At 36.7% G+C, this 26,012-nt stretch overlaps 1 protein-coding gene across 1 annotated transcript in view; it reads left to right on the forward strand.

Moving 5' to 3' along the window:
- The first annotated feature begins 43 nt into the window (after positions 1–43).
- LOC106000544 (NADPH oxidase 4-like) overlaps positions 44–26,012 on the forward strand; it is a 136,614-nt gene continuing 110,645 nt past the window's right edge. The window contains exons 1-2 of the mRNA XM_013035821.1: positions 44–134; positions 753–848. Coding sequence (XP_012891275.1) covers positions 78–134; positions 753–848 — 153 coding nt within the window. The 5' untranslated portion in view covers positions 44–77. The remainder of the gene's footprint in view (positions 135–752; positions 849–26,012) is intronic.

Genomic DNA, 26,012 nt, shown 5'->3' on the forward strand with positions numbered 1-26,012 from the left:
GCCGGCCCGGGGCGCAGCGGCGCAGACGGCGCACACAGTGCGGGCGGCAGCGGGCGGGCCACACGGCGGCGGGCGACATGGCCGTGTCCTGGAGGAGCTGGCTGGCCAACGAGGGGGTGAAGCACCTCTGCCTGGTAGGGTGCCTGTCCCGCCGAGCTTCGATCCATCCTCCGAGCGCGCGCGGGGTGGGACGCCCGGGTTGGGAAGTTTAGTCTCGAATGCCAAACTTTGCAACTAACAAAACTTTGAATGCGGTTAAATCCTAGGCAACCATCTATGTGGACCTCGTCTTTACAGACTTCCTCTTCTCCTTCCCCTCGGTGCACGGGAACCTCTCCACACTCGAATGGGAGAGCGGATGCGGAGGGTGGGGAGAGGGGCTCACTTTGGGGAACTATTTTCCTATTAACACTTCAGACCAGGTTGCTTGCTTGCTTTGCTCTTCTCCCCCATTTGCTTGGGACAAAGGTGAAACCACTAATTTCACTCTAGACCTGCTTTGTACTGAGGAAGTCACTTGCACATTACCGAGGACACCTGTTTGCATCCTCTCAGGTGGAGGAGCTGGGCAGGGCTGGGACAGGTGTCCTCTCTCAGGTTTGGGATTTCTGGCTTCTGAGAAGGCAGTTTCGCAATTGCTAATTGAGATGGCTTTGTAAGTACCAGGTCCGAAAAAGCTGACTTGCTTTATCCATCAGGTGATTATTTCTCTTTTTAAAATTTAATTTTCTCTCTCTTTTTGTCTGGCTCAGCTCATTTGGCTGTCCTTGAATGTCCTGCTTTTCTGGAAAACCTTCCTGCTGTACAACCAAGGGCCAGAGTATCACTACCTCCACCAGATGCTGGGCGTAAGTGGAACTGGTGTGATTTGGTGGAAGGGGTTGAATGGGATAGGCTTGCTCAGTTATTCCATGCAACAGAAAAAAAAACAAAAACAAAAACATTGGTTGGTCTCAAAAGGGATCAATTGTCTTTATTGTTATTACTATTATTTTTATTTATTTATTTATTTATTTATTTATTTATTTATTTATTTTGTCGGTAGTAGTGCTTTAACTCTGGGCATGGGCGCTGTCCCTCTGCTCTTCAGCTTAAGACAAATGCTCTACTACTTGAGCCACAGCGCCACTTCCGATTTTCTAGTGGTTTATTGGAGATCGACTTTCCTTGTCTGGGCTGGCTTTGAACCGTGATCCTTAGATCTCAGCCTCCTTAGTAGTTAGGATTGCAGGCATGAGCCACTGGTGCCCAGCCATTGATTAATCATTTTTACGCCTGCCTTGGTTCTAAGAACCAAAGGTAATTTCTCACTGTGTTTCTGTGTGTCTCTGGTTATCTCTGTTTCTTTCTCTCCCTGTCTGTCTCTCTCTCTGTCCCACTACTGGGGCTTGAAGTCAGGGTCTGGGTACTCTCCCTTAGCTTTTTCTCTGAAGGCTGGTTCTCTACCACTTGAGCCACAGTTTTACTTAGGGTATTTTGCTGGTTCATTGAAATAAGAGTCTCAGGGACTTCCCTGCACTGGTCCAGATTTGAACCTCAATCCTTAGATCTCTGCCCTCAAAGGTAATTTCTGCAAGAGTGAAATGAAACGAATGACTCTGCCATATGAAGGTATTACTACCTGAAAAATGTTGCCAGTTTTGAAAGGTGCAGAATACCCTGAAGTGTTTTCCTCACTAGGAGAACCAGCTATGACAGGCTTTTAGCGAGCACTTGCCAAGCTTTTCAGCATGCCCCCAAGCTTCTGCATATGATGTCTGCTATGTTCTTTTTTCACTGACTGTTCTGGTTCTCAACAAGTACTTGTCTCCTGGGCTTATTCATCTTGGGTGATTCTCAGCTGCTTGTTTAGATTAGTGGCTAATTCTATTTCTAGTGTTCTGGTATGAGAATGATATTATGCAAAACTTCACTCTGATATATTTCATGTTGTCACTTCTCTTTTCTCTATTTCTTCCTTTCTGTCCTCTTCTTACCCTTACCTCATGACAGTTTTTCTGAGGACATCACCCTCCCTCCCTCCCTCCCTCCCTCCCTCCCTCCCTCCCTCCCTCCCTCCCTCCCTTCCTTCCTTCCTTCCTTCCTTCCTTCCTTCCTTCCTTCCTTCTTCCTCCTCCCCACAGCTACTCAGACTATTGTAAACTATGCCAAGCTAGAACGGCATAGTTGTAAAGTCCCTGGCATATTGAAAATACAAACTTGAATAAATCAATTTATCAATGCAAAGCATACAGAGTAACATCTTCCCCTGATCTTAAGCTGTCTACAATCTAATGGAAAAACCAACAAGTTAATTGTAATTTGATAATCAAGTTAAGAAAAATTTCCCTAATAAACTCATAAGATCTGCTAATCTAGCATTCTTATTCTGTTTTCTAGAAATTCACATTTAATGAGAGCTAATAAATTGAAAGACTTTTGGTGTGGGATTTGTTTGACTTCTGGCATAACATCTGATTTATTACATAGATTGATGAGCAACTTAAGAAAACTCGGAAATTATAGTGGCAAAATGTGTTCAGGATTAGGAGGTGTTTGTATTACTACAAAACAGAAAGTTGTTGCAAAAATATGGAAAGCTATAAGTGGGCATTGTTAACATTGGATTTTAGCTCTGTCACACAATATAATGTAAAATAAATTTTTTTTGTGCCATTCCTGGGCTTGAACTTATGGGCTGGATACTGTTACTGTGCTCTTTTGCTCGAGGCTACCACTCTACCACTTGAGACACAGCTGCACTTCTGGCTTTTTGGTGGGTAATTGGAGATGAGTCTCATGGTCTTTCCTCTTTCAGCTGCCTTTGAAACTTGATCCTCAGATCTCAGCCTCCTCAGTAGCTAGGATTACAGGTATGAGCCACAGGCAGCCAGCTGATTATTACTTTATTTACTGAAAATTATGATGGGAACTAACAATTTTTTTATGAAGTTGGATAGTTTGACTTTAGGAATTCAACTTCACATTTATTTTGATGACAAATTAGGTAATGTGAAGATTACACAAATAAACGTGTGTACCTACACAGGCATATGGGAAAGAAGCAGATTGACCAAGAGGAAGGCAAGTGAATATTATTTTTACTGGGATAATGTAAGATCAATCACAGTGAATGGACATGCAAGTTATCTAATCAGGATTCAGAAGTGTTTTTGATGATAGTGGGTACCATCAATGATACCACATTGCTTGCTAACCAGGCACTCTACATTTGAGCCACACCTCCAGACCTTATTTTGTCTTGGTTTATTTGTAAGGTAGAATCTCACTCTATGCCTAGGCCAGCTGAAGCTATAGCCTGAAATCTCCTTCCCCCAGTCCCTGCCTCCCAAATAGCTAGTATTGACACACTTGAGCCATTGAGCCTGAGGTGGATCCAATATTTTTGATGTCTTCTTGTTCAGAGGACTGGTTTTCCTTGTTCACTTTGTCTTGAAAAGATATTCTAAACTTCTTGCTTTCCAGGAATTATGTCATGAATATTCTAGTTATTAGTTCATATGAATAAGTGTGACATAGATATTTCAATCTATGTATTAGGGTAATGATAAAAGAATGCTTTCCTATTGGATTTAAGAAGGCCAATAGGAATAATGTCATTTGTTTTAGGCTTACCTTCCCCAATCTTATAGTGATTGTGGTTTGGTTTCATAGAATAAGGACTCATAATGCTTTTCAAGTTACAGACATGTAAAAATCCTGTAGAGTACATAAGTTAGAAGTATCTTTTAGGTGCATTTTGGGTTCATGAAACCATGATGGTTTTTGAAGTCAGTCTGTCTATACCATTTTTAAACATTCATTTTTGGAAACTTTGGGTAAGACCATTGGATATAAAGGTTGCTATTATTTATCTGTAGAACCTATCCTTAATTATGGCAAGAAGGGTCCATAGAGTCTATCTTTCTTTTTAGTGCTCCTACTGGGGCTTGAACTCAGGGCCTGGGTGATGCCTCTGAGCTCTTTTGCTCAAGGCTTGCACTCTACCACTTGAGCCACAGCTCTACTTCTATCTTTTTACTGATTAAGTGGAGTTAATTGTCTCACTGTCTTTCTTGGCTAGGCTGTCTTTGAAGCACCCAGCTCACAAACTATATCTTATTTGCAGGAAGACAGTCATTGAGAAGAAGTTCTAACTAATTGCCTATTCTTTGTGATTTGCTTTGGAAAATGATTTATTCAATTATTTGTACCTATTACATGCCAGACACTTTACAAGTATTTTATTTTAACTAGAAAACCATTCTCCCTTCTTTATTGTTCATGACACAAGTGTTTGAACTGAGTTTTATACTTGCTAGATATGAGCTCTTAATTTGAGCCATACTTCTAATACTATCTTCTGGTTATTTTTGAAATTGATTCTTATTTTTTCCCCAGGTCAGCCTGGAATGTGATCTTCCTATTTTATGTTGTCCACATCCTATTTATGTTGGTATGACAAGTGTTTTTTACTACTCCCAGCTATTGTTTGAAATTCGATTTTGAGATTTTTTTTTTTTTTTTGCCTATGCTAGCTTCAAACTTTAAACAGCTTTCCTCTCTATTGCCTTCTAATCCTTCCAAGTAGCTAGGATTACAGGTGTGCCTATTGGTGCTCATCTCCCTATTTTACATATCAAGAAATAATATACATTTGTTCAAATATCTTTGGATGGCCAGTATCAGAATTAGAATTTGAATATAGTTTTTCTGTCCTCTGCTTTTCTGTCATACAACATGTTTGTGCCAAACCATTTCATTGGCCTATCTCAATACTTATAGTACCATTATTATTATTATGATTATGATTATTATTTTATCATGGTTACTATACAAAAATATAAAGCCAGAACTGGGCTGTGGTGTCTTATTACCCCAGCTACAAAGGAAGATAAGATCTGGAACATTGAGCTTTGAAGCTAGACTGGACAAAGTAGTCTGCAAGTCTCCATCTGCAAAATAACCAAAGAAGGAGCCATGGCTTTAGATGTAGAGTACCTGCTGAGCAGGCAAACCCACCATGTATGAGGCTCTGAGTTTTAATCCTCATACCACCAAAATTAAATACAAACAAAAAACAAAAAAAAATGTAAAACATAAAGTAAAAAGAATCCAGAGGTATTAAGTAAAAAAGATTTAAGCTAATATATCTGAATATCATTTTGACATGCAATCATTATTTTTAAAAGGCTGTCTTTTACATTATTATTTTATGCTAATATTTGAAATTCCATGTGCATTTTAATGCTTATGCATATTACAGTTTATTAATTTTTTAGCAGAAATACCTAATCTGTTTAGATGTATCTTTACAAGTTAAAATGTAGTTCCACATATCCATTTTTCTAAACATGTTTCAAGATCATCTAATAACAACTTTAAATTTTAAATTAGGAGTTATGTATGGTAGTGTGCCTTTGTAGACCTAGCTACACTGGAGCCTGGAGCAGGATGATCACTTGAGCTCAAGTGTTTCAGGCCATTCTAGGCAATTGTAGTAAGAAAGCAAACAAACAACAAACCACAATTAAAACTAGCTAAGCACTAGTGGCTCATGCTGGTAGTCTTACCTACTCAGGAGGCTGAGATATGGAGAAATATGTTTTGAGGCCAGCCTTGGTAGATAAATTCACGAGATTCCATCTCCAAATTAACCAGCTGAATAAAATAGGGTTAGATGAGTGGCTCAAATAGTAGACCATCAAGGTAGCATGCTCCAGGCCTTGAGTTCAAAGCACACTACAACACACACACACTAAAGTTGATAAGCTTAAAAATTATAACAATAATCATAGACATATTTCATATTGTGAATGGCCAGGTTTACCTAGTGATTTCCAGTTTGGATGTTCAAGTATGGACATTATTGGGAAAATCTTATATTAAATGGCCATATGAACTTCTTATTTTGCATTAAAAAGGACAACTAGAAAATGAGATAAACTAATCAAAAACACATCTGGTTATTGGTAATTATCCTCTTCCCCCTGATATTGGATGAGAAGTGTGGTCTAATTGACAAATTATAAAAATCTCTCAGACTTCTGCACATCTTCTGAGCTTTTAATAGCAGAAAATTGAGGGGAACATTAGTACTTAGTACTGTAATGAATGTCCATTTTTTTATTCTACTTGTTTTTATACTAGAATAAGGGTTAAACCTTACAATTTTTCAGGGAAAATAATCTCTGAAGTGGCAGAATATTAAGTAAAGGATGAATATGTTTTTGCAGGAGTTTTTCTGATGATTGTTCCAGGGCTTTTACAGACCAGGAGGCAGTGCAGTCATGGTTGGTTTATGTCTGGGTTAATGTACCAGTCAGATTATACATTTCAAAGATGTTTACTTATATCATGCTGTGAGTTTTGGAGCCTTAAAATTGGCTAAGAGGATAAACAAAGTCCTGAGGGAAAGTCAAAATTCACACTCATTCAAACAAATTACACAATAACTTCATCTACCTTCCCATGACAATCTTTTAAATAAAGGATTTCTTTTGTTACTTAGGATTAAATCTGTTTTGATTTTTTTTAGAAATGGAAAATATGGTTAATTTAATGGAAAATATTAATGTATTTTAAGTAATCCGGAGAAATTTCATGCTTTTCCAAAAAAAAAAATGAAGCAGTGAGCTGGGAGTATAGCTGGGTGGTGAGGATCTTGACTGGCATGAATAAGACCCCCGTTCAGTCTCTAGCACTGAAAAAGAAGAGAAGTGTTTAGGCACTCTAATTTTAAATCCTGCCTAGGAAATACTCATATTTATGATTGCTCATTTTGATATATTTTGACATTTAAATATTAAGACGATATTTAACAGAAACATTTTAACCTGAGAAGAGTACTTGATTCAATGTCTTAATTTCATTCCTTTTTTCCCTCCCCAAACCAATGTTTGTGTCTAACATTTAAAATTTCAACCTATTTTTTTCTCATGATGGGAGTTCTTTTTCTTTTGTTTCTTTTTACTTTTCTTCCGTCTCCTACTCCTTTTCCTTTGTCCTCCTCCTCCTTTCCTTTCCTCCTCTTCCTTCCTCTCTTTTCCTCCTCTTCTTTCTCCCTTCTCCCTTCTTCTTCTTCTTGAAAACCTTTCCTCACAGATTATATTAGATCTGTTGCATTGGTGTGATTGCATTTTCCTTTGGAAACTATTATTTTGATACTTGTTATTTGGAAGAAAGTTGTAAGCAGTTAGGTTCTTCTAACTTCCAAGTCAAACATAGTAATGAAGACTCTCATTAATCAGTATCCTTTAGAAACATTAACCAATTCTAGTTATTCTCTCATGAGTCGTAGGCGTTATTACCATAACATTTTACAGAGACAGAAGTCTGATGTCATGTGAACTGCTTAAGGTCAGAATTTGGTCTCAAGATGAATGGACCTATGATTTTAAGTCAGTTTTAGTTTCTCAGCTAGCCTGGGAAGCTTTGATCTTGAATATATGCTTCCTGTGAATTTCAGAAAGGATTTAACTATTAACTCTTTCCTTTTATTGCACAGACTATGAAAGTCAGCAGCTAGAATTATGTAGGCATGTATTATGGTTTTAATTTGGGGATATTCTTAGCAAAGTGTTATTTTGCTTTTTCTTTTTTTTGGGGGGGGGTCCGGTCATGGGGCATGGCCGGCACTTGAGCCACAGCACCACTTCCGGCTTTTTTTTCTCTGCTTATGTGGTGCTGAGGAATTGAACCCAGGGCCTCAGGCATACAAGGCAAGCACTCTACCACTGAGCCACCTTCCCAGCCCCTGTTTTGTTTTTCTTCTTAACACTTTACTACTTCAGTTTTCTTCCTGTTTACTGACAGCCAAGTTGAGTCACATTACTTTGATGAAATCATTTAACTATTTTTATTTTTAATATGTATTTTTAATTGTACAGATACTATACAGAGGGGTTACAGTTACATGAGTAAGGTAATGAGTATACTTCCTATGGAGCATTGTTACCCCCTCTACCATTCTTTATTCATCTATAAGAGATAGCAATTCACAGAGTTTTAGAGTAAGGAGTTTTGATAGATTTAGTTAGATTTCTTTTGCATTTTCCAAAATAGAAAAATAAACTTGAAAGACTTGATAACTACTACCCACTGAATTAGTGGATTTTTTTCTTTGTTTTGTCTTTTGGTTCTCTCCATATAATATCAGCCTCCTATAGTGAAGAGCCGGAAACATGAACAAAAGGACATTAAACTCCACTCTGTGTAGGCCACATGCTATGGCTTATTCTCATTTTAATGTGAAAAGATTTTTAAAAAATGTCTAGCAATTAAAAAGTTAAGAAAAAATCATTGACTTACCCTCAAGATGAACTGTATTTTAAGTAGAATAGTTGTTGTTGTTTTTTTAAATGTTTCTGTTAGCTAACTTGTTAAGGAATTTAGGAGATACAGTATGGTTTTATTTTATTTATTTCTCATTCTGCTAACTCAGAATTCTAAGGTTAGTAGTTAACATCTCTGTTATATTCCTACTGTCTAATTCCTACTGTTCTATTCCTACTGACTAATTGGAAGTTGGAATGAATTTTAGATATTTTCAAATCTGCATTTTGTTATGGATAGTATTAATGTCAACAGTAGATTGTATCAATGAACTTTGGATAGATAGTATACATTAGACTGATAGGTATATATTGATTTTTTTTTGTTTATTCATTAATCCCATGGAAGAGGTTTTTCAGCTTTTTGCTTTGCAGCTGAGTGACTGACTTAGGAAATAATTTGCTAGTTAGTGACAGAAACAGGGCCTATAACCCTAAGTTCCTGCTTCTAAAACATGTATATTTTTATTATTGTATTTAAAAAATCGGTTGACAAATACAAGATTATGTGTGTTTATCGTGTGCAATATAACATTTTGAAAATGTATGTTATTAAATAGTTACATGGAATTATCATATGTATTATCTTACATAATCTTATATAATTTTGATACAAAATCATAATTGTATGTGTCTTACATAATTCCCTCAGTTTTTCATAGTGAGAACACTTAAAATCTATTTTCTGAACACTTTTCAAGACTATAATACATTGTTATTAACTATAGTCACTATAATATACGATGAATCTCTTGAGCTTGATTTATCCTCAGTAACTGAAATTCTGTATCTTTGATCAGCCTCCCCCTCAATCCCATTCCACCCCTTCTATCCCTGGCAATTTTAACTTCTACCATTGTGTTCCCTATGCTATTAAGTTAGTTTTGTGAGAGTCCACATATACATGAGGTCATGTGCTCTTTGCCTTGTGTGCTTGGCTTATTCTCTTCAACATGATGTCCTCTCTCTCTATATTTGTGTTATATGGAGCAAATCTCCATTTCTAATATAGAATATGATCCCCTGTATGTTATTTTATGTTGTTTTCAAATTTACTCATCTGTGGGCAGACCTTGTGTTGTAACCATTGCTCAGAAGCTCACGGGTTACTGTACCCATATTAGTGTTAGGTTGAGCCATATAAAATGTGTGTGTGTGTGTGTGTGTGTGTGTGTGTATAGTGATAGCAGAGCTTGAACTTGGGGCTTAGCATTCTTGCTCAGCTTTTTTACTCATAAGTGGTGTTCTACCACTTAATCCACTCTTCATTCCAGCACTTTTGCTGGTTAATTGGAGATAGGAGTCACAGAATTTTCTGCCCAGGCTGGCTTCAAATTTGGATTCTCAGATTTCACCCTTCTTAGGATCTAGTATTATAGGCACAAGCTACTGGTGCCCGATGAAATAGCCATTAGGAGGCACCAAAGACAATCAAATATTAGCCATTTCATATGACTCAATAGAATAATGACTATCACCATTTTTCAGTCACACACAATGTACCAGATATAGTGGCTTCAGCCATAGCAACAACAAAATGTTTCCTCAAAATTTTGGAGGGTCAAGGTCAAGGATAAAAGTGAGAATATGATAAGTTCCTTCTTAGCACATCTCTCCTTGATTTATGATAGCTCTTTTCTTCAGTCTTTTCACATGGTCTTCCATCTTCGTGTGTCCATTTCCTCATTTCCTCTTCTAAGGACACCAATTACAGGATTATGGGCCATTCCAATGATGTGGCCCTGGAGAGTCACATTTTGAGTTACTGAATGATAGTACTTCAGCATATGCATTTTTGTGTGTGTGTAATTTGGTGTGTAACATCTGCTAGATTTCTTAGCCTTTCTCTGAAAATTGAGCATGGGTTTTGGGAATAAGGATGAGATTATCAGGATTCTATCCTCCTTAATTGAAGAATCCTAGCCAAGTACTAGCCTTCCAGAATGATATTGCACAAGAGTTCTACCAAGGCCCATTTAGGAAAGTGTTTTGATGTTCCAGCTCAGTTATTTGTAGAACTTTAGTCTTCGTGTTACCCTGCAACTATTTTGAACATTGCTCTTACATAACACTTTGCTTCTACCATGCCCTCATAAAGAAAGTTAGATAAATTAATAGCCCATGAGGAATAGTACCGATATTTCATTTTGATTGCTTCAATCTTGGCTTTCAGGGTATGACTTCAGGGAACTGACATGGAGTCTTGGAGGAGGGACATAATGAACATAATGGATACTGAGAAGTTATGTAGTCTTTCTCACTGCTAAGGCTGGTAATAGTAGTCAAGGATGTGATCATCGTTGTCATGGACACTTTCCCCAGGGGAGCGCTCAGCCTGGGAGGGATGAGCTTGTGGAACTGTGGTATTTTACAGGGACATGAGGCATTATTCTTGTCCATTCACCTCACCTAATAGATGTTCAAAGTCTTCCTTCCTTCCTTCCTTCCTTCCTTCCTTCCTTCCTTCCTTCCTTCCTTCTTTCCTCCCTCCCTCCTGCCCTCCCTTCCTGTCATATTTGCTTTGAAATCAGTCCCTCTTACTTGCTAAGCAAGATCTCTATCACTTGAATGACATCTCTAGCTCTTTTTTTGCTTTAGCCATTTTTCAAGTACAGTTTTGCAATTGTGTCTAAGGCTGACCTTGAATGATAATCCTTCCAATATCTATTTCTCCAGTAGCTGGAATTTTAAGCATGGGCCACCATAATTGCCATTTAACTATCTTCTTTAAGGCATTTCTTCTTTAAGACTCAATGCACAGTTCAATATGAATGGTAGATATTCAGACTCCTGGACAGCGTTTCTCTATGTTCACTATTCTAGACTTGCTAAGACTTGAACTTCTTAAGATAATTTTGAAGAAGGAAATCAGTTGATTTATTGCTGTAAAGGTTTAGTTTTTGGAGTAATGAAAATGTGAGTTTAAATCATCCTTCAGGTCTTATTCTTTTGTGGCTCACACACTAATTCTCTAAGCCAGAGTCTAACTGGTCTTTGAAATAGGGTTTAAACTACTCAGTACTTGTGAGGGTTACATGAAAATATGTTGATGAAATGCTTAGTTAATACTTAGCTCTCTGAAAATAACTGTCAGTATAAATACTAAGTAATGGAATTATGCATCAGTATTATAGATATTAGAAATTGTAACATACATTTTTTTACATGTTCAAGTACACATATTAAGAAGAATTCTGAGATATACAGAGATGGAAGGCATTTATTGAGCATATATGTTGGGAAGGAAGATTTATATTATATTCCATTATTCTAGTAATTATAAGAATGCTTTATAAGTAGCTGTCTGATGATGTCATGTATTTGCAGGCGTGCTAGAACATTCTAGTTTCAGTCTTGTGGCTGGCCTCTGGCTGCCACCCTGATCCTTCATGTAATGGGGAGGGTATGTGCTGCTATTTGTCAGTGGCACAAAGTTTGACAACTCAGATATGATTATTAGGTGGAATTTCAGTTTTGAGGCAGAACACATTTGATTAAAAATATTAATACTTTTTGTTAATCTTAAGTTTAGAGTTTTCAAGAGTTAAGCAAGGGAAATTGTGTTCATTTCATGAAATTATATTTTAAAAGCAAATGAATGTCATACTTTTGCCACATGCTCCTGGCTTAGAAAGTAATAAAATGTATTATTGTACAGTGCTGTAAAGGGGAAAAAAGAAAAAAAAAGCTTGACATTTAAAGAAAAACGCTGACACTTTCAAGTAATTATTTTCTATCTTCTCTCTTGTCACTCACCCCCCCCATTTTTTGTTATTATAAAGGTGTTATATAGAGGGATTACAGTTTCATAAGTCTGGTAATGAGTACATTTCTTTTTGGACAATGTCTTCCCTTCCTTTTTTCATTCTCAGTCTTCCCCTCCTGTCCCCACCCACAAGTTGTATAGTTCATTTTCAATATAGAGTTAGTGAGTTCAAGTGATTTTTTGTTTAATAGGCTCCATGTGAGGTACTTAAAAATTTTTTATTGTAAAAATGCTGTACAGAGGGGTTACAGTTACATGAGCAAGGTAATGAGTACATTTCCTATTGTGCTTTTATCAACGAAAAACTTACTTACAAATTCTAACTTGAAGAATAGTAAGGAGTTTTATCTAGATCACATCAGCAACTTAATCCAATGTCAGGCTCATGAGAAAATTTCAGTTAATATTCTTATATTGTTTTTTTAAAGTACAGCCAGCCCTTCATTTCAATATATTTTGCATTTGTAGTGTGAATATTCAACTGAAATCCTCAAGACTTGTGATATATTGTAACTCATAGTGACTCTTATATATGAGCCATTTACCAAGGGAGGGATTTCCCATCTCCTAACACCTGCCTCACTTCTTAGTTTTGCATCCAGGGCAACTTTATGCTATGATAAAGTTTAAGTGTTATGAAAAAAGGTAGTGTGAAAAGTAGATTTATTTCAAGTTTGTCAAGGAACCTAAAGAATAAGTAGATGGATTTAGTAAAGTTTGGACTTTAACCAGGTAGTTCGTGCACATTTTCAGAAATTGGAGCTATGGCTCCTAGTCTTGAATAAGTGGACCTAGAAAATTGTTTTGTATTGGAAAGTTGTATGATTTAATGGATTCTATAGATTTTGAATTATTTTTAAAGACTTATAGACCTATATCAAGACTATTAGACATTGATATAATTCAAGGTAGAAAGAAATGAGTGATAATACTCAAAGTCAAATCATTATCTAAATCTGAGATAAAAGGGCAATGACCTATATTTTAAAATGCATTTAATATTAAAATGCATCAGTTAGGATAGGTTCCTCTTTGACTACTTTATTTTCCCTATGATAGGATTTTCAAATAGGTGACTTGAAATTACATGTAATCATGTTTAGTGTTAGGAAAGCTTTGAGTCTGTCGGAAGGATGCCAGTGTCTGTTACTCAAACAAGTTTTACTGTTTTCTTGTGATATTCTTTTGGGCTTCCTGCTAAATTCCTTTTCCCTCAGTATACATTTTCTTATGTGTCTTTCATAAGCCATCTTATCCTGAGGAACTTCTGGATTCTGCTTTCTCCTGTGGGAATGTGGATTGAAAGGCAAGTGAAAGAGAAAGGATTGCAGAGTGAGAAATTAAGAAGCACCAGTTGGGTTGGGAATGTGGCTTAGTGGTAGAGTGCTTGCCTAACATTCATGAAGCCCTGGGTTTTCGTACCATATAGACAGATAAAGCCAGAAATAATGCTGTGGCTCAATTTGTAGAGAGCTAGCCTTGAGCAAAAAGAAGCTCAGAGACAATGTTCTGGCCCTCAGTTCAGTCCCCAGGACTGGCCAAAAAAAAAAAAAGAAGCACCAGTTGACTCATTGAGAACATTGATGATTGATGACATAAAGTGCTGAGATAGGCTATTACATCTCACTGATTTCCTCAGTCATTTTGCTTTATAAGTTAGTATCTTTTCAAACCATTAGGTGAAATGTGTTGAATTATGTAAACAAAAGTTTGGAAAATGCCTTTTTCTCTTCCTTCCACTTCCTCCATAAATTGGTCAGAATATCTAAAGGGAAAACCAGACAAATACCATCAGTTGGTCTCTATTAATGGATTCCAAATGGACAACATCATGACGCATGAAACCACAAGAATGTAGAGCTTCATCATGAATGTTTTTAAAGAAAAAGAGAAAAACATTTGCTGTGAGGAATCATCTGTGCCCATTCATCACATTCCACATGATTCTGTACTGGCTTGGAATATATAGAATCTTTTAATGAAGTAACCTTTTAGCCATTTTGATCTAGAACATTAGTTTGCTAGTTGAGAATCAATTCACAGATTTCTTTAAATTTATTTGCTTAAAGAAAACTGGTCTTAGATTTGAACTACTTTCAAATCTTGACTGTGCCAAACATGAAGAGGAAGCAAACTTTAACTGACAGATTTTAGATGTGTGAAATTGAATTTATGAAAGTTCTTTTCCGTATTCATTTTAATTCCTGTTAAAATCAGCATTTAATGCCAATTTTCCTGAGCATGGACTGTTAGCTTCGTTTTAAATACAGTAACATCTTTAATATTGTGAACAGAATATGATTTTTTTTGTTTTTTTTTTGTTTTCTGCTTATGCTAGGAATGAAACTTGAATTCAGGGCCTGTGTATCACACCTTAGCTTTTTTGTTCAAGGCTGTTCTCTAATATTTATTCCACAGTTCCACTTTGGCTTTTTGTTGTTTAATTGGACATAGAATTTCATGGACTTTACTGCTCCAGTTGGTTTTGAACTATAATCATCAGTTCTCAGCTTCCTGAGTAGCTAGGAATACAGGTGTGAGCTACTACTGCCCTGCCAGAACATGATATTTTTTGTGGAATAAATGATCTAACTTGAAAATTCATTTTACCTCTTTAACAAGGCCACCTTTAAATAATTTGTTTTAAACTTATAGACTGTTTCCTTGGTTTGAGATTGAGAATCATGTTAAATTGAATTATATGAATATCTCAATATTGAAACATTTTGATTTATCAAAATATTAATTTAGTTTAGTCTACATTTAATTTTGAATACTTTAATCTCAGATCACTATTACAGGTTTTTATTTTTCTTTTGCTGTGGTGCTCCTAATTCTTGCATGTGCCACATCTTATTTACCCATACTTCTAGATAAGAACACATAGAGTATTTCTAATTTCCTGTTACTTCAAATGGCATAAGTACCATAAGCAGAAGGTACAGAGTTGTAACCAAAATATGATGGTAATTTGTTGGATTTACAATGTAAGCTTTTACCTACAAAATTTTCTTAGAAATAAGCACAGTGAATATCTCCTATGGTGACAATATCTAGTTTTAAACTGAGAGTTAAATGTTCTACAACATTTAAGGGAGATAGTTAATCTGATTAAAACACTGCATCTGTATGTGTGAAATACAATGGTGAAACCCCTTTGAACAATTGAAATAAATGAAAACCAAGGGGTCAGGAATGTAGAATATGTCCTGTGTAGGAAGGGGGAACTAGGTGGGAAGTAGGAGGGTGAAGGGAGAGAGTGAAGAAAAATGCAGATGGTCACAGTTCTTCATTTGTAAAGGTGTGACAGTGGAGCCAAGAAGCATGCTGAGATTGATTTTGGAGGAGTAGAGAAGATATGGAAGAATGACTGTGTCTGATGGGTAGTAGCTAGCTTAGTGTCAGTGACTATGATCAATGTAATAGGCTGGTGATGCGTGTCAATCAAGAATGCCTGACACAATAGGCTCTAGTCTTCTAGTATTTCCTTGCAGCTCACTTTTGTGGTGGGAGAATCTTGCTCGTGAGGCTTTATTGTGCCTTGGAAGGAGGCATGAGAAGAAACATAAACTTTAAAATATTTGCATTTTGATAATATTTTTCAGCCAAAGTAGTCAAACTTTGACTTTCATATAATGTACTTTACAACTCTTAAAGCGAAAAGGAAGGGTATCTTTCTTACTGTTTAGCTGCTTTAATTCTTAGGTTTTTATACCAGTGACCTTGGTTGAGGTTACAGTGAGTAATGTCACTGTTTTTTGTCTTACAACCTGTCCACTCACCAGTACTGACTTTAGAAGCTCATGCCCAAGTTCATATATAAGCCTGAATGTCATTTATGTTAAACTTTAACTTTGCCAGACAGACATGTAGACTAGAAGAAAAAAAATAAAGCAGACAAAATAGAGACAGAATTACCAAGTTGTAAATGGTCTTTTCTCTCTGAGGAGAGAGAAACTATATGCTCCTTTACAATATATGTTATTACAATAGCTATATGTACATCTTCATTTTTTAAAAGATTTTTATTTTTATTTTTTATTGTGAGAATACCATACAGAGGAGTTGCAATTACATGGGCAAGATAATGAGTACATTTCTTATGAAGCATTGTTGCCTCCTCTTTGTTTCTCCTTCCCATCCTTTCCCATACTCCCCCCCCCTCACTCAACCCTCCCCCACCACCAAAGTTGTAAAGTTCGTTTTTCGACATAACGACTTGTACATCTCATTGTTGCAATGGGTCCACCTGTATCCCTAGTTAAACAATTTGTTTTTTCCCCTCCACAAATTATACCAACATCAAATACAGTGAAAGTATGGGTTATACCATGGGGGAGGGACATACAAAGCAACAAAGAAATCATCTTATAAATATGTTAGAAACAATTTCATGAAAGAAAAAAACAAGAAACATTTGGATACTTATCTTAGGGTTCATTCCCTTAACCTCACCTTATCTGACCTTTTCTGCTTGACTCAGATATATACTAGTTATTGCAAATAAGGGAAACCATGGGACCTATGTTTCTTTGGAGTTTGAACTAAGGGCCTGGGCACTATCCCTGAGCCTCTTTTGGGCTCCAGGCTAGCACTCTACCATTTCAGACACAGCTCTAGTTCCAGCTTTTTCTGAGTGGTTTATTCGAAATAAGAGTCTCATGGACTGTCCTGCCCAGGCTGGCTTCAAACCTTTATCCTCAGATCTCAGCCACTTGAATAGTTAGACATGAGGCATTGTGCCTGGCCTTAAGAGATTTTTTTATTAGCATATATTTGATGTATTATGAGGGTTGCATTATGACATTTTCATACACATCCAGTATACCCAATCAAACTCACCTGCTCTTTCCCTCATCTCCTCCTCCCACTTCTTAAAACAACTTCAATAAGATGCATTGTTCTATTTTCATAAATCTGCTTAAAGTAGTTCTATCATGCTCACCCTCGTTCACCCCTCTGTTCACCTGCTCCCTTTCCCACTGGTACTCTACTTCTTAGCAGAACCTGTCTTACTTTCCTGTGATTCATTTTAATTTTTTAGTGTATATTAACATCTAAAAGAAGGTTTCATACTGAGTGGCTGCCAGTGTCACATGCCCTGTAATCCTAGGTACTCAAGAGGCTGAGATATGAAGACTGTGGTTCAAAGCTAGCAGGGCAATAAAGTCTATAAGACTCTTATCTCTAGCGAAAACATGGAAGTAGACATGTGGCTGTAGACATGTGGCTCAAGTTGTAGAGGGCCAGTCTTTTTTTTTTCTTTTTAATTGGTCATGGGACTAGATGCTGTCTTTGGGATTTTTTACTCTTGCTAGTGTTCTACCACTTTGAGCCACAACTCTACTTCTAGCTTTCTGGTGGTTAACTGGAGATAAGACTCTCATGGACTTTGCCTGGGCTGGCTTTGAACTGTGATCCTCCAATCTCAGCCTCCTGAGAAGCTAGGATTACAGGCATGAGCCACCAGTGTCCGGGTTTGAGGGCCAGTCTTGAGTGAAAAGAATAAGAGCACCAGGCCCTAATTCAAAGTCAAGTAGTGGGACACACACACACACACACACACACGGTGCTTTACAATGGTTGTTCATACATTCATATAATACAATTTAGTTCAATTAACCTCATCAATTGCTGCTTTCCCAACCTGAGTTTTAGTAGACTTTGGTAAGGCATAAGCACCTTCCTATTGAAAGCAGAAGAACTTTCTATTTAGATAGGACAAGTAGAAAGACAAAAACATATAACCAACAGGGAAGTTTTGAGTTAAGCATGAGGAAATATGGATATACAGTCAGGATAGGCTATGTTTTTGATGATAACTTTGTTTTCATGGAAAAAAATCAGCTATTTCTTCAAAAGTAATGGCTTTTCTGGAAAAATGTTTTAGAAAAAAAGAGAGATCAGCTTGAGTCAAAAATTACATCATAGTTAAGTCTCAAGGCAGCTAGTAGTCAGAAACTAGTTAAGATCATTTGGAATGACTTACAACTTATGGCATGAAGTGACAGTCATTGAAGCTTTAGAACTCCTCCAAGAACACTGAATTATTATTTTAAGATCTATAAAAAGAGAAATGCTTAATATACTTATAGCTAATTATTTTCTAGTTATCCTTGTTTATAATTATTGTTTTATATGATTCCTCATCAAATTAATTAGATGGTCTTTTGTTGTTGTTGTTGCAGTTGTTTGTTTTTTGCTGGTCTTGAACTCAGGTCTTGGACCCTATTTCTGAGCTTTATTTGCTCAAGACATTCTACCAATTGACCCATAGTCCCACATCTGGCTTTTTAGTGGCTAATTGGAGATAAGAGTCTTACAAACTTTCATGCCTAGGATGGCTTTGAACTGAAAATCTCTTAGGTTTTTGAATAGTTAGGATTACAAGCGTGAGCACCAGGCAGATGGTCAGCTTTTTTAAGTAAACATTCAATGAATTGTCATTTTAAAATTTGAACGTTTTGTGGTTCTGGGAATCAAACCTATGACTTTAAGTATGTTCAGCAGGTGCTCTACCACTATGCTGTACATGTTCCTTCTTCTACAGTTAAAACCCATTCTATGGAATACCCACTCTATTCTAAACTTATGTCCCTATTGTAATTCATTAATTAGATGAGCTTGACATTGATATTTAGATGCTAGGTTGTATTTGTAAGTATCAGAATAATAAGTTGCTCTGATTTTGAACTATAGACAGTTTTGACTGGTACAAAGACAATAAGAGGTACATTTAATTGCCTTGAAAAATTGTCTATATTTCCTATGCAGTAATCATCTTTGTCTTTGGGTCCATGTTGTGAATGTTTTCTTTGGCTTTTATTGCCCAGAGCATGTTTTCCCCAAACAGTACAGATTGAAAATAAAGTTTTATTTTTGACTAATTTTATTGTTATTGTTAAGGTGTTATAAAGAGAGGCTACCATTCCATAAGTCATAATGAGCACATTTCTTTTTTTTTTTCTGGATAATGTCACCCCTTCCTTTGCTTTCCCCAAGCTCTCCCATTACCTGTCCCTGCCCAAAAGTTACATAGGCCATTTTTCACACATAGTGTATAGTGAATAGCATGATTGCATTTTCACCCTCCCTCCTTCCCTCCCTCCCTCTCGTCCTCCTCTCTTCCCTCCTTCCCTCCCTTTGTGCACCCCTTTAATTAATGAGCATGCATTTTGAAGTCTCCAAGGATAGGAAGTGTACTGAGCTGTGTCACTTGTATTAATACTGACTAAATTTTTAGAGGAGTGATAAAGTAAACAGGTAAGCCATTATAATTTAAAAAGTTAAGTGCTTTATAAACAATAATCAGAAACATGAAAATGGAGCACTGAATAGGAGGTTCTAAATTTGTTAGAAGATAAGAAAAAAATAAGGAAATTTTGTGTAAATGTGAATGGAGTTGGGAATGGCCTTAGTTGCTGATGCTCCATTTGAACTAGAAATAGATAAATTTGGTCATCATTTTAGTGTCTTTCTTTTTCTAATAAGGGCATGAAAGGATCATCATGCAGGCTGATGCCTTCCTCCATCATATATTTACTGAACATCTACTAGAAGCTGACACTTGCTCGAATTCTTTAGATGTAAGCGGATGAAGTCAGCTTGCATAACTCTAATGAGAACATTGATGCCATCATGAATCAGGGCTGGCAATGTAGAGACAGCAGGGCAGAAGAGCATCCAAATTCTGAACTAGATCAGGATTTTGGAGGGTGAGTAAGCAGGGTGGTGATAATAATGTCTGTTCATTCTTCTTATCAATACCTGGTCCTGTATTGTGTTCTGTATCTGTTCACCTAATACAATTACTCTTTGTTATAGACATATTATTTACATTTCTCTTTCTATTTTTCAAGTAAAGAGGATGAATTTGATTTGGTAAGAAAAATTACCTAAGGCCACACAACTAGTAAAGGGGCTTCAAACTTAGGATTCTTTAACTTCAAAATGTATTATGAAACAATGACTGCCAAGTGTGGTTTGGAGTCCTGATGCCCTACCCTGGACTAAAGAAATCAGTATTTAAGAAAGTGAAGCAAAACAAAACTATTTTGTTTTAAAATATCACATCTGCTTTCATTTTCTTGCAGTAATATTTGCTTTTGGTAGTGGAGTCTAGATTCAGAGCCTGATATTTATTAGGCCAGCATTCTACCACTTGAGCCACCACTTTCCAGCCCTTGTTGCTTTACTTACTTTTTATATTAGAATTTGTATTTGTTCCTAGGCTCACCTGGACTATGATCCTCAAGCTTATAACTAGCATGGCTGGCACAGCAGAGGCAGGCTACTTTGAAGCTTATTGGTTGAGATGGTGGGTCATAGTTTTCCTCAGCTGGCCTCAAGCCACAATCTTTCCATTTCTCTCCCCTCTCCCTCTCCCTCTCCCTCTCCCTCTCCCTCCCCCTCCCCCTCCCCCTACTCCCCTCTCTCTGGTCATGGGGCTTGACCTCTGGACCTGAGTGTTGTGCTGAGTTCTTCAGCTCAAGGCTAGCGCTCTTCTACTTGAGCCACAGCACCACTTCCCCTTCCATGCTCTACCAGTCAAGTGGTTGAGATTACAGGTGTAAGCTATCATGCCCAGTCATAATTAGGTAACAGCTATTCTAGAGACAAATTTAGGAAGTCTCTGTACAATTTTAAATAGAATGATAGGAAAATGTATTGTTTGGGTAGAAATAGAAGCAGCTGGAAACAGAACCAAATTAGGTTCCTGACATCATACCTGTAGTCTGGGCTAGGGAAATGGACTTGGGGGAGGGGTTGGGTTCCCTTCCTTGCTGCTTTCTTAATTGGCATTGTAAGCAATGACAAACAGGAAGATGGACTGGTTATGTCGAAGTCCCTGAAAGACTACAGTTCTGTGACTCTAAGACATGTAAAAATTAAGTATTGCATAGGCTTTATTTAATTTGATTAAAAATATATCATGTGGCAGAACAGTCAATAAAATGGACCTTACATAACAAGCCTTAAATACCAAGTCACAATGCAAAATTATTTTATGAATTTCTAAAGTTATTTTTATATTTTCCTGAAAATATAGGTGACTCACAAGGAGGAAGCTAGCAAGTTGCTAGAGTGTTCAGGCTTACTGTTACTACTTGTCTGTTATTTTCCAATCTCTTTGAACAATTACTATATGTAAAATGCCAGTTCCCCAAATTAAAAAAATCCCAGTTGAGAACAAAATGTTTATTTGAAAATTAATTTACAGAAACATTAGATTGTAAGTCCTCTCTAAGTTGAGCTGTTTTTATGAGCTTTGTCCCATTCCCGTAGCTTATTGAAGAACTAGCATGAGGATGTGTAAAAGAATATAAAATGCTTAGCTGAGTCAAAAGTTGAGTAATCTTCTGCACCTCTTTTCTCCCATCAACAATTTTTCTTCTCTAGTATAGGAAAGAAGGATCATTACTTGACAGCAATCTTGTGAAGAAAGTCTATGATTTCAAACTCAGGAGGAGACATTGTTATAAGAGTTGACTTATAGCAGTCCTAGTGTATGCAAATGGCGTGTTAGGGAGGGATGATGGGTCACAGAAATGCTGAAGGAGTCTTCAACTTATTATAACAAGCACCGGGGAATGTTTGGCATGGCGAAACCACAATTGGGCTAGGGAGTCACTCTCCTTTTATCTCTGGCTTAGATGTCTGTTTTAGGAAAATTATTATCCAGAGAAGATCTGTTGGTGGAAGTTATAGTCATAGCTTTCATTCATGCATAGAAAACTAAGAGATCTTGTGTCTCTGGCCTGTAATCCTAGCTACTCAGGAGGCTGAAATCTGAGGATCTTGCTTCAAAGTCATCTTGGGCAGCAGAGTCCATGAGACTATTTCCAATTAACCACAAAAAACAAACAAACAAAAAATCAAGAAGTAAGCCAGATACTGGTGGCTCACATCTGTAATACTAGCTACTCAGGAGTTTGAAGATTGTGGTTCAAAGCTAGCCCAGGGAAGAATGTCCATGAGACTCTTATCTCCAATTAACTACCATAAAACCAGAAGTAGCCCTGTAGCTCAAAGTGATAGAGCACTAGCCTTGAGTGAAAAAGCCCAGGGACAGCACTCAGGTGATGAGTTTAAGCCCAGGACTAACACAAAACCAAACCAAACAAAACCAACAAAACTAAAGAGAAATTTCTGATACTGGGACAATTCTGTTATCTCTAGTAGAATTCAGAGGGTGGGTTCCCTTTGGATAGGGGCTTTACAATATGAAATTTAGCCACTGAGGAAGAGGTAGTAATGGGCCAAGCCCTTTCTGTTTTCTAGTTTTAGAATTCTTACAACAAATGACAAGGATATGGGTGTGTGTGTGTGTGTGTGTGTGTATGTGTGTGTGTGTGTGTGTATGTGTGTGTGTGTGTCTGTGTGTGTGTGTGTAGGAATCCTTACATACTTCTGCTGGGAATGTATGTTAATGCAACCAATATGAAAATTGGTATGGAGGTTCCTTAAAATGCTAGAAATATACTTACCATGTGATTATACTATAGTATTTCTGTGTAATACTCAGTGGAATCAAAATTGGTATACTTGGACACCTATGTTTATGGCAAACAACAGTCTTCATAGTGAATTCTGACAGAAACAGCCCAGGAGCCTATCAGTGCATGAATGCATAAAAGATATGGTATATGCTCAATGGAGTATGATTTAGCCAGGAAAATGAAATCAACATGCAGAAAAATGGATGGAACTCGGATATCATGTTAAGTGAAATAAGCCAGATTCTGAAGGACAAGTACTTCCTTTTTATTTTTTTCTTCTCCTACATGCAATCTAAAATCAAAACATAAAAGGCATGAAAGTAGAGAAGGACTGATAGGGAAGAGGAAAGAATAATTGGGAGACAGTATATGTATGGATGGAAATGTCACAATGATTGTTTTGTACATCTTATCTATGCTCATAAGAAATAGTCAATAGGACATGATAAATTATGCAGGTCTCTAGACATTCACACAATGAGACCAAAGGAAGATATCCATAGGAGTTGGTCACAAAAGGCTCAATAGTTATGTGCATATGAGCAAATAAAATATTTTACAAAATGAACGCTAAGAAATGGAAATGATATTTTTGTTGCCAGTGTTGCTGTTTTTGTGTTAGTTTCTTTGTCTTTAGAAAGGTAAAGGGGCAAAGAAAAGGTAGTACAAAGGGTGGACAAATGTAGCAGTGGTACTCACTAGACATTATGTGGAAAATAAATTTTATAATTTGTGGGTGGGTTGGGAGAGAAAAATCTGGGAGAGAGTGAGGAAGGGAGGTGACATTTGTCAAAAATAAATGTACTCATTACATAACTTATTTAACTGCAACCCCTCTGTACATCACCTTTACCATAACAATATATTTAAAACAAGTAAAAAAGTAAAGAAATAGTGAAGAAACTTTATGGTCATAAGCACATGAATTTCCAGGGGAATATAAACTGACAACAAAGAGTAAAGTAAGAGTGATGCATGAAAAGCAACTTATTAATAGATGACTCTTTTTTCTCAAGGCATTATTATATATTATAATATATATTATATTTTGCTAATATTGGGGTTTGGACCAGGGTCTTGAGCTTGCTCAACTCTCTTGCTTGCCTAGTACTCTACCTCTTGAGCCATGCTTGCTTTAGTGTTGGTTATTTTGGAGGTAGAGTCTTACTGATTTTCCTGTTTGGGCTTGCTTTGAACCCATGATCCTCTGGATCTCAGCCACCTAAGCAACTAGGATTATAGGTACGATCCATCAATATCCAGCTGTAGCATATTTGCAAAGGTTCTATTCCTTTGCAGTTTTGCATCTAGAGCTCAATCTTATAAAAGTCAGAGATGTAAAGAAGATTTATATTTGGGGATGTTTGTCTCAATTGTGGTTAAACTATCTGAATATTAGAAACAACCTAAATGCCCAATAATGGAGGGCAATAAGACAGTCATTTAAATATACAATGAAATACAATATAGTTATTAAATTAATACATAAGGAATACTTAATGTCCTGACTAAAATAGCATATTTAACAATGAACTTCATTCAGCCAGATATGACTACCCACTTTTAAGAAACTAAGATTAGAAACTAAGATTGGCATTAGTATACATCTAGGATAATCTTATCAGATGAGCAGAAAAGCTCAAAAGCTATGTACATATGACCATATAAGATGATGTTAAGTGAAATGAACCCCAAGATATAGACACAAGAGGTTTTTCTTTGTTGTTATTGTTTTTAATGTACTATGTGATTTTTTTGTTTCTTTTTTATGTTTCCCCCCTGTGATATATCCTCTGTTGTCACTGTATTTGATTTTGGTACACTGAGTCTTGTATATACATTTACCTAATTTGGGGAGGGAAAGGGAAATAACAAAATGCTGAAACAAGGACACAGGATGACCCATTACAACAATGATACTCACAAGACACTATGTTGTAAATGATCTTTACAACTTCAATGGGCAGTAGGGGAGAAATGGGGAAAGTAGTGTAGAAAAGGGATAGTAGGAGAAAAACAAAGGAGGGGGTAACAATGTTCGACAAGAAGTATACTCATACCTTACTCATGTAACTGTAACCCCTCTGTACAGCATCTTTACGATAAAATAAAATTAAAAAAATTAAAAATTAAAAAAAACTAAGATTAGCATTTTCTCACTTTATTGAAGGACAGGGAACTAAGGCTGATAATTTTTATTTATTTAATTTTATTTTTATATGTATTTGAGGCATATAACTTGATGATTTGATATCCATGTGCATTGAAGACTCTTTACCATTGTCTGCCTAATTAAAATATTTGGTTCCTTAGAAAAGAATGCTTTACTCAAGTGTTTAGCAAAATAAATACATTGTAAATAAAATATATGGTCAGCACTCAATACCTCCTAGGTAAAAACTCATCTAATTAGCTTGGTCCTTATTACTAACTGTTGCTGTTCACACAGCGAGACCTGGGAACTCGGTGTCTGGTAGGCAGAAAGGGACCATGCCATGTGGGTATGGTCATACACTTATATAGGGCATGGGGCATAGAAGGCAAGGCTGTAGTCTGGGGCCAATCCCAGGACAGGAAGGTAAACAACTTGAAGGAAAACATCTTGCAGGTAAACAACTCCTGGGGGATATGGAGGATTAGCAACTTTTAATCCATGACTGAAAAGAGATTAAAAAATAGAGACAAAGGACAGAAAAAAATAAAAAAATCTTGTTTCCATTTCTTGGACTTCATTTCGATGAACATTTTATATGATTATAAGCATATAGCTGTTAGCCCTTGTGATCCTCTCCTAAGAATATCCTCCTTTGGTCTCATTGTGTAAATGTTTAAAGACCTGTGTGATTTGTCATATCCAAGTGTAACTTTTTTAATCATCAAGTGTGTTTACTTGCAGGTTTATAGGCATATTGTAGTTAGCACAAATGAGGGAAGCTATGCAACCTATGTTTCTTTGGGTCTGGCTTATGTCACTTAATATGCTTTTTTCCAAGTCTTTCCATTTCTTTATGAATGCTGCAATATCATTCTGATGGGACCATAGAGTTCCATTGTGTATATATATACCATTTTCTTGATCTGTTCATCCACTGAGGAGTGTGAGTTGATTCTATATCTTGGCTATGACAAACAGTGCTGCAATGAACATGGTTTGCTGGTAGTTTTAGTGTGGCCTTGTTTGTGGATATTTGGATAAATGCCAAGAAATGGGATTGCTGGGTCATAGGGGAGCTCTATGTGTAGTCTTTTTTTTTTTATTGTAAAGATACTATACAGAGGGTTACAGTTACATGAGTGAGGTAATGAGTATACTTCCTATTGAACATTGTTACCCCCTCCATTGTTTTCCCCCTACCATCCCTTCCCTCCCTACCTTCCCCGAGGTTCTTTTTTTTCTGATTGTGATTGATTACATAATTTCCCAAATTTCACAGT

The sequence above is a fragment of the Dipodomys ordii genome, unplaced genomic scaffold, assembly GCF_000151885.1.
Source record: "Dipodomys ordii isolate 6190 unplaced genomic scaffold, Dord_2.0 Scaffold222, whole genome shotgun sequence".
NCBI lineage: Eukaryota > Metazoa > Chordata > Mammalia > Rodentia > Heteromyidae > Dipodomys > Dipodomys ordii.